This window comes from Crocuta crocuta, unplaced genomic scaffold, assembly GCF_008692635.1.
Source record: "Crocuta crocuta isolate KB4526 unplaced genomic scaffold, BGI_CrCroc_1.0 scaffold267, whole genome shotgun sequence".
NCBI classification, from domain to species: Eukaryota; Metazoa; Chordata; class Mammalia; order Carnivora; family Hyaenidae; genus Crocuta; species Crocuta crocuta.
Window position 1 is genome coordinate 1,857,323 of NW_027531899.1, and position 9,254 is coordinate 1,866,576.

At 56.3% G+C, this 9,254-nt stretch overlaps 1 protein-coding gene across 1 annotated transcript in view; it reads right to left on the reverse strand.

Annotated features, from left to right (window-relative positions):
* Positions 1 to 9,254, reverse strand: part of RYR1 (ryanodine receptor 1) — a 115,724-nt gene that overhangs the window by 51,798 nt on the left and 54,672 nt on the right. Inside the window, 14 exon segments of the mRNA XM_077773631.1 lie at positions 1 to 161; positions 344 to 474; positions 998 to 1,079; positions 3,451 to 3,689; positions 3,796 to 3,856; positions 4,251 to 4,300; positions 4,776 to 4,897; positions 4,995 to 5,062; positions 6,794 to 6,909; positions 7,485 to 7,608; positions 7,913 to 7,988; positions 8,089 to 8,168; positions 8,487 to 8,622; positions 9,097 to 9,186. The exon segment at positions 1 to 161 is cut by the window's left edge and continues 166 nt beyond it. Coding sequence (XP_077629757.1) covers positions 1 to 161; positions 344 to 474; positions 998 to 1,079; positions 3,451 to 3,689; positions 3,796 to 3,856; positions 4,251 to 4,300; positions 4,776 to 4,897; positions 4,995 to 5,062; positions 6,794 to 6,909; positions 7,485 to 7,608; positions 7,913 to 7,988; positions 8,089 to 8,168; positions 8,487 to 8,622; positions 9,097 to 9,186 — 1,536 coding nt within the window.

Sequence of the window (9,254 nt, forward strand, 5' to 3'; positions counted from 1 at the left end):
GGGCAGGTAGCTGCACAGCATGGGCAGCGTGATCTCGATGACGTGTGGCATCTCTGTATAGCGGGCCCCCGACTCGGCCAGCCCCCCGATGTCCGCCATGAGCCGCTCCAGCACCGGGATGTCAGGACACATCTCCTCCACGCTGTTGGGGAGCCCCAGGACTGGGGTGCACAGTGGGGTCAGGGCATTCAGACCCTTCCCCCCCAGACCTCAGTGCCCCCCCCAAGCTCCGGAATCCTCCAATCTGGAGTGCCCCCAACCTGGGGAATCCTTAGCCCTCAGGGACCCCAAAGTGGGCTCTCCCCTGGGCCCCGTGCAGCGGCCCCAGCCCCCCACAACTTACTGGCCCGCTCCCGGGGGGACTTGGTGGTGTACACAGAGCAGGCGTTGTACTCGTTCAGCTGAGGCTCCAGGAACGCCACCGGCATGGCTGCAGCCAGGCGGGCCAGGCACTCCCCCAGGGCTGGCCGCAGCCTGGAGGAAGGGGCTGCTTAGGTCCCACACTGCCCCCTGCCTGGTCCCGGGTCCCAGCCCCTATCTCCACAGAAGTGCCTCCCCCCGACCCCCACCCCCCAAACTCTTGGGAGCAGAGCTGCCATCCACCGAAAGCACACAAATGTGGCCGTTTCCCTGGGTTCTTAAGTGCCCTCTTGCTCCAACTGGTGATCCCAGCTCAGGGGAGACCCCCCACATGGGCACTGCCAGGGACCCTCCTTAGTGCCCCCGGCGTGCTGGGTACCACCCTCATCTCTGTGTGCCTCCTGCTAGGGCAAGCTTGCAACCTGGCATCCGGGGTGCTGATCGGGCTTCCTTCACTGGCCTTCCCCTGAGTGCCCTCAAGTGGCCACCTGGGTGAACTGCAGCTGCCGCCGAGCACCTCTGTTGTGGAAGACTGTACATCTCCTCTGCTTGCCACTGCCCCCCATCTTCCGCTCCTTCCTTTCCCAGATCCCCCCAGTACCCACCCCAGCCCCAAACCATGGCTCTCTCTCCTTACTTTTCCACGTAAGGGTTCCTGGTGGTTCCCAGAGAGTAGATACTGCACAGTGTTCGGTAGCAAGAGACCTGGACGTCATCCACTGAGGGAGAGGTGGGGGTGAGGGTCGGGGACGCACCCACCATTCCCGTTCTCCCCCGCCCTCCTCCCTCATCTCCAAATACTGGGTAAGAACTGGGCGGTAGAGCCAGCCTGCCATTTACCAGCTGCGTGACTTGAGCAAAGTACTAACACTCTCTTGGCCTCAATTTCCTTATCTATAAAATGGGGATACTTATAGTGTCTTCCTCGTGGGGTGGTTGTGAGGATCAAAAGAGTTAATGCTTGGAAACCAGTTGGAACAAGGCACGCAACAGGCACTCAATAAAGACTGTTCCTTCCTTGGAGAGGAGTCGTGGGTCTCTTTGATCATAGCGATGATCATTTGGTGATCTCTCTGATGACTTCTCTTTCCAGAAAAATGTAAACAAACATCCAATCTTGACTATAATTTTAGGTCATCTACTTCCACTGGCAGAAGGCGAGGTTAGGAACCTCAGCAACTTTGCAAATGTTCTGACAAAAAGAGGGCAAGGGGGGGGCGGTTCTAGATTAAAAAGACTCCAGGGACATAACAACCAAATGCAAAGAGAGAAACCTGACTGGATTCTGAATCTTTTTTTTTTAAATCAAAGACATTTTGAGGGTAATCAGGGAAACTTAAGCACAGTTGGGTGTTCAGGTGTCACACTGTGTGCAACTCACATTTGAAAGCTCAACAAAAAGGTTTGCAAATATTTTTCACCCGTAAAGTGAAAAGTTAAGCAAACGGGGCAAATTGTGAATAATTCTCTTCTTCTGACTCTTTTGGACACTTTAAAATTCTCTAAATAGGAGCGCCTGGGTGGCTCAGTCAGTTAAGCGTCCGACTGCAGCTCAGGGCATGATCTCAGGGTCCATGGGTTCGAGCCCCACGTCGGGCTCTGTGCTGACAGCTCAGAGCCTGGAGCCTCCTTCGGATTCTGTGTCTCCCCCTCGCTCTCTGCCCCTCCCCCACTCACACTCTGTCTCTCCCTCTCTCTCTCTCAAAAATAAATAAACATTTAAAAAATTCCAATTCTCTTAATAAAATGTGAGGATGGGGGAAGTTTGACTTTTCTTACTTCTGGCCAAAGGCTCTAATTTCAAAGAAACAGTGAACTGAGACATGGATTCACTATCCGCCAGGCCCCACAGCCCATGGCCCGCCGGCCCATCCTGGACAGCTTCCCTGGGTGCTCCCTGGGCCGCTCGCAACCACCAAGTCCCAAATTGACCTTGGCATCTCCCCAAAACTCATTACTTCTCCCAATCACTGTCTCCTGGAGCCCCCACTGTCCGAGGGGTCCAAGCCGGGGCCTTAGGATTCACTCAGGATGCCTCCCCTCCACTGCCCATCTCCTTGGTCTCCTGAACATCTCTCTCACCAGCTCCCGGTCCTACCTCCTGCTGCCCCACGGTCCAGACCACATCTCGTAAGCCTCTCTCTTTTGAGTACCTGAACGTCCTGGGTGTTGTATCTTGCCCGTGTTTCATTAACAAAGGCGTGTAACACGCTGTGTGCATTACATGCCCAGATGCCAGGCTGGGTCACACCACATGCGTGCCATTTGGTGGCATAAACACGGCAGACGCTGCTAACGGACTCCCAACATCTGCTCTTAACTTTTTCTGCTCTTTAGTAACGCGCCTCCAATATTTAGCTGGACACAAGACCTCCCAGAATAAAGGCTACTTTCCCAGCCTCCCTCGCAGTGACACGTGGCCACATGCTAAATTCTGGCCAATGAGATGGATGCGAGCAGGAGTGACACAGGCCACTTCTAGGTTGTTCCTTGAAAAGAACTGCAGTGCCCCTCTATTTGCTTCCCCTCTTCTCCTACAGGCTGGGACGGGGATGTAATTGATGGTGTGCGATCTGGACCCTGAGGGTAAAAGCAATGTTTCCAGAACAGCAGGCTTCTGGCACGGTGGTGTGCTCACAAGGAGGCTCTCACATGAGAAAGAACTACATTTCTTTCTTGTTTAAGCTACAGTGATTTAGGGTCTTTTGTTAGAAGCTGCGGAACTCAGGGGTCCCTGCGTGGCTCAGTCGGTTCAGCATCTGACTTGGGCTCAGGTCATGATCTCACGGTTCATGGGTTCGAGCCCCGTGTCGGGCTCTGTGCCAACAGCTGAGAGCCTGGAGCCTGCTTTGGATTCTGTGTCTCCCTCTCTCTGCCCCTCCCCTGCTCGTACTCTGTCTCTCTCAAAATAAATAAACGTTAAAAAAAAAAGCTGCTGAACTCATATCCTCATTAACTCATTCTGTTAACCTACCAATTCGCTGAATGCACACTCAGACACTTGGAGTTCTGTCGGGCACCCAGGGGTGGCCAGTGTCAGCCGAATTGCACCTCACCCCCAGCCCCGCCCTCGGGGCCAGGGGTCCTTACGGATGACATCGTCTCCGAACTGGTGCTGGGCGATGTGCTGGAAGAGCGTGGTGAGGACCGGCAGCAGGGCCACGGTGGTGTAGGTGAGGTTCTGGCCCACACCCTTCACCTGCGTGCGCGCCTGTGACACCTTGCCCAGACGAAGGTTCTCCACCATCTTCTCGATGTCCTCTGAGGCACTCTCAAAGAAGGAGCGGAGGCCGGCCTTGACGATCTCGGGGCCGGACTTCATCACCGTCCTAGGAGGGAAGCCGGGGCACGCCAGTTCTAGAATCTGAGATTCTAGATTTCAGGAAGTCCAGGAGAACAGGGCTCGGGGCTGGGGGTGGGCACCGGGCCCCATACCTGGCATCCAGGGAGCGTGCCAGGATGTGCAGACAGTTGACCACAGCTGGGGCATCTGTTCCTGGGGAAGGAAGACGGGCCAGGGTGAAAGAAGGGCTACAAGGACAGTGTCTTCCTCTACATCCACCTCCCCCCCACCCCACCTCNGTCCTTCCCCAAACCTGCTCTGCCAGCACCTCCCCCATCCCAGCCCTGACCCCTGGGCCATCACTGTCTGGGGATGAGTCTGTGTCCCCACCGGCCCGGGGCCCCGTGAGGACAGGGCCCAGCTCTGTCCCAGTCACAGCCCTGTCCCCAGGACTACCCAGTCCATGTCTGGGTCCAGAGGAACAACATGATGAAGGCTGTTCACACTGAGGCCTGAACCGGGAGGTGCTTCTACAGGGTGGGGTTGGCCACTGCAGGGAGGGAGGGAAGATTAGGGAGAAGAGCTGGGGCAGCCAGAGGCTACTTACCGAAGAGGGAAACTCGGTGACGTACAAGAGCCGCAAGCTTGCAGAAGAGGCTGAAGAAAGGGACATAAGGACGGGGGAAACGGTGAGGACCCCATGGGGCAAGGACCGCAGTGACGCAGTTAGGGGGACAGGGACAGAGGGACAGAAGACACAGCCAGGAGGACATAGGATGGTGGGGAAGAGAACCAAGGCATCAGGAAGGGTGGGGAAGGGGCAGAGAGATGAGCGAGCTTGAGAGTAATGGGCAAAAACGGGGATGCTGGGGGGTGGGGAGGCTGGGCTGCCTTTCTGACGGGGCGACCAATCCGTCCCATTTGCCTGAAAGTCCCATGTCCTGGGGAACCCCTTGGTCCTGGGCACATGAGCACAGGCGGTCACCCTCACCCTTCAGTCACCTCTGCAGGTAGAGTGGTTGGTGCCCAACACCCAGGACAGAGCCCATACGGCCCCAGGTTGGCAGGAAAGGGTCCAGGATTACGATCCTGTGAGGTCGGGGGCTGGGTCAGAGGCCACAGGGTAGCCCACCTGGTGATCATTTCCTTCTCCTTGTTGGAGGCATGGCCGCCACTGCCCAGCACTTTGGCCGGTGTGGACAGGAAATAGAGACAGTGGTTGGTGAAGTACTGGTTGATCAAAGGGAGCAGGATCTGGGGGTGAGGTGGGGAAGAGATGAGGGGGATTGGGTGAAGGGTGGGGGAGCCCGCCAGTCCCCAGCCCCCTCCAGCTTCTCAGCCCACCTCTCACCTTGGCAAAGAACTTAATCTCCTGTTCGTGTGGGGACTTTTCCACTCGTCCACTGCTGACCACAGCCTCTGGTGGGGGAGGGAAAAGAGGGGTGATGGCGGGTTCAATGCTGGGGAACCCAGGGTGTTCTAATGGAGGGGGGGACTCTAGGGTAAATGCAGGAAAAGATGGGAGATTAATTCTTGGTATAAAGTCACTTCTGTTGGCTTTGAGATGAACCTCTCTCTATCTTTCATGTGATTCCCTCTAATTCCTTGATCTAACACTTCCTGAGGCTGAAAATGGGAAAGAAGATAAACTAGGATGGAGTAAGGTCATGGAACATCTGCTTCCTCACAGGCCCTTTTCTTCCTGAACTTCAGTACTTGGCACTGAATCAATGCAGAATGAATGAATGAATGAATGAATGAATGAATGAATGAAATAGGTCCATGTTGACAGACTAGAATTAATTTTATTTTATTNGCAACACAGAATTGGAAACGGGCTCCAGGCTCCAAGCTGGCAGTCAGCACACAGCCCGACGTGGGGCTCGAACCCACGAACCGCGAGATCATGACCTAAGCGAAAGTCAGACGCTTAACCGACTAAGCCACCCAGGAGCCCCAAGAATTAATTTTAAAGTGGAAATCCGTTTCAAATAATAATAGTGACAGTAATAATTACTACTAATAAAATAATAATGCTGGCTCCCCTTATTAAACACTTGCTCTGTCCCTGGCCCTGTGAGGAATGCCTTTGCACAAGAATTGCCTCCCAACTTGGAGGTCTGTATAGCTGGTCCCTCTCCTTCATTTTAGATGATGAAACTGAGATGAAATAACTCAGCCCAGGTCACCCAGCAAGAACAGAACTGTGGCCCGTTATGGTGGACAGATGGGGAAACTGAGGCACAGAGAGGCGAGGGAGTTGCCCAGAGGTGCTCAGCATGGAGGAACAGCATGTGGGATTCGAAACGAGGTATGTGAGTCCTGTGTGCCACTCATCTGAGGGGGCCTGGGAGTCCTGGGTGGCTCTCAGGGGAATGCTGGGATCTCTGGGGGAAGCTGGGAAGGATTCTAGGGGCCAGCTGTCATTCTTAGTGGGACGTAAGAGGCATGGATGGGGCATACCAACATCCTCCATCCCCAAATGAGCCCCACAATCTGCCCAGTCCTCACCCTCTTTGGTCCCTATGCCCAGTCTGTCCCTAGTGCAGCCCAGGGGAGTCTGAGAACACCTGAGGCAGGTCAGGGCTCTCTCCTGCTCAGAACCCTCCCGTGGTGCCGTTCCACTTGGAGCAAAAAGCCACAGTCCTCCCCATGCCTGCAAAGCCCTACGTGATCTGCCCCGTCACCTCTCCCCACTCAGTCACTCTGCTTCAGCCACTTGGGCCTCTGTTTCCCCAGGGACTTCTCAGAACTTCGCACTGGCTATTCCTCTGCCTGGAATATTCTCAGATGTCCGGCCAGTTCCTTCCCAGCTCCTTCAAGGTCTTCCCCAATACTCTATTTAAATTTTAAAGGGCTCCACCACCACCCCCCAACTCCCAATCTTCCTTAGCTGGCTCTAGTGTATTCTTCTTCCCAAAACACTAACCGCCTTCTAAAAACCTAAGGTGTCTGACGTTAATCGTCTGAATGTACCACAGGAATGTAAACGCAGGAGGAAAGGATCTTTGTCTCGTTCACTGCTGTGTTCTCAACGCCTGGAACGGTGTCTGGCACAATAATGAGGGGAGGGGAGGGAAGGAAAAATGCACGCGCCAGGTCCTTGGGTGACCTTGCGGGTGTATCAGCACAGGGAGGGAGCCCCCGTACCCAGGTGGGCGATAAACTCCTGGGAAATGTCCATCCAGCGCAGCAACTGCTGCAGGAAGCCAAAGGCGAACCGTTTCTCAATGGAAGACGTGTCCAGCTCCATGTCCTTAAGGCCTCTGCGTGGACAGGCAGAGAGGGGTCGGCCCAGAGGCAGGCCCGCCCTGGTACCCACTCCTCTCTAGTTTCCCTCTGCTTCCCCTACGCCCCGCGCCTGGCCGCTGCAGGCTTCTGGCCCCGCCTCCCTTCGCCAGGACCCGCCCCCTGGGGGGGGTCTTTCTCTCTGGCCCCGCCTCCCCTCCGTGGGCCCCGCCCTCTCAGCCTCCTCTCCTCCCCTGGCTTAGCCCCTCCCCTCTCTGGCCTCATACAGTCCCCGAAGCCCCACCCTTTTAGCCTTCTCCGCTCCCTGGTCCCAATTCTCCTCCTGAGGCCCCTCCCTCTCTGACCTGCTCCCCGCTCTGAGGCCCCACCCATCTTGGCTTCCCCCGGCCCACTCTCCTCCAGGTCCCTCCCCCCTCTCCAGGCCCCACCCTCCTTCCCCGGGCCCCACCTCTGCTCTCCAGCCCCCACCCCTCTCAGCCTCCTTCCTTCTCTGGCCCCGCCCTTTACCCCAGCCCAGCTTTTCCCAGTTTTTGCCTGGCTGGTTCCTCTCACATTCCCCACCCCTCCGCGGCCGGGCTTGCAGCCCACGTGCCTGGTGACAGCATAGCCGTTCATCTGCAGGAACTTTAGCAGTTCCTGGGCCTTCTCTCGGTCTCGTGACTTCTCCTTGGCTGTCAGCGTGTCGTAGGGGACCAGCAGGGGATGGGTCCCACCACCTGGAGGGGCAAAGACCAGAAATCAGAGGACTGGGGAGACCCTCACTGAAGTGGTTCTTGCTGCTGAGAGCACGCATAATTATAGTAATAAAAACAGAGGTAAGAATAACCAAAACATGGCTTTCAGATGATGCTCATATGCTCACCACAACCCTATGGTAGTAGATGTTATTATGGGGGGGGGGACTGGGTGGTGAAAGCAATTGTTCAAAGTCACACAGCTCTAACTTAGGCCCTTAGGAAACTGGGGCTAGGGGACTTCGGTGAAGAGGGGTCTGCGCGGGGGTGAGACGGACGCCCCTACCTTTGGCCTCCAGCTCCTGCTTCTTCTTCCGCCCCCACGTGTTGTGGTAATTTTCCGCCAGTTGTTCCGCCATGGCCTGGGAATGGACGAAAAAGTCAAGGCGCAGACTCAGAGGATGTCCTCCCCACCCCCAACACACACCTCCATGCCTCCAGGTAAAGGATCAGGGGTCTCACCTGCAGCTCCCGGGACAGGGTAACTCCGCTGAGGTCGGGGGGCTGGGGGTTGTAGCCTTCTCGCGGGTCATAAGTCTGGGAGGACAAGGGAGAGATGGGGATGCTTGATGGGCTAGCAGGAAGCCCGGGCCCCAACACAGTTTACCCCCTCCACCTGCCCTGGACCCCTGATCTTCGCCCTCCCATAGGGCCTTGTCGCTAAGCCACGCCCTCCCCCCCTCTGCCCTTTACAGTTCTTCAGACCCACGCCCACTACCTTCCCAGATCTCAGCTTTGGCGGGCATCTGGCTCCCGGCCTCCCGGATTCCCCTGACCCCCCACGCCGCTCCCCCTGCCCTTCTCCCTTCTCAACCCCACCTCCTGCGTGACCCCACCCCTCCTGGCCCCGCCCTCNTGGGCACTTTGGGATATCTTCCGCGTTTTCTTCTTTTCTGTCTTCTCCTCCTCACCCTCCCTGGCCTTCTCTATCGTCCATTCCCAGGCAATCATGGCTTTCAAGGACTCCTTGATGGGCCAGCGGTAAATCTCTTTGTCCTGGGGTGGACAGGAAGGCGGGGAGTTGGTGAGATGGGATAGGAGGGAAGTAGAGGTAGGAGTCCCTGCCTCAGCCTTTCTGGCCTCCAGTGTCCTAAGAAGGGGAAGCCTCGACTTCGTGGCTAGGAGGAAGTGGTCCAGCTCACATTCAAACCCGGGTCTCTTACCTGCTCTGTAACAGAGCCTCCCAAACAAACTCTCATTATCGCATTTTACACTGGAGACTCCGAGAAGTTAAGTGGCACAGTCAAGGAACCAAATCCAGTCTGGCTCCTTCTAAGAGAAGGAACACCAGAAGGCTGGGGTCTGGGGGAGGCAGCCTTGTTTGCAGGAAGGCAAAATCCATGAATGAGGGGCCCTAACCCGCCGTCCCAGCTAGATCCAAGCTGATGAAGCTGCCTCACTCCTCTCGGAACGCTCAAATTTGGAGATTTTATATCGGACCCTCAGCATTGGGCCCCAACACTTGCTCACCTTCTCTGAAAAGGTCTTATAGGGCCTCAGCATGGGGTGGGTCTTCAGTTCCTCATCTATGTTCTCCCCATAGGACCAGTTGTTCTGGATCTGGAGGTGGAGAGGGGACAGGGGGAGGCAGTGCCCCTGGGGAGCTGGAGGTGGGGGCGGGGGGAGGG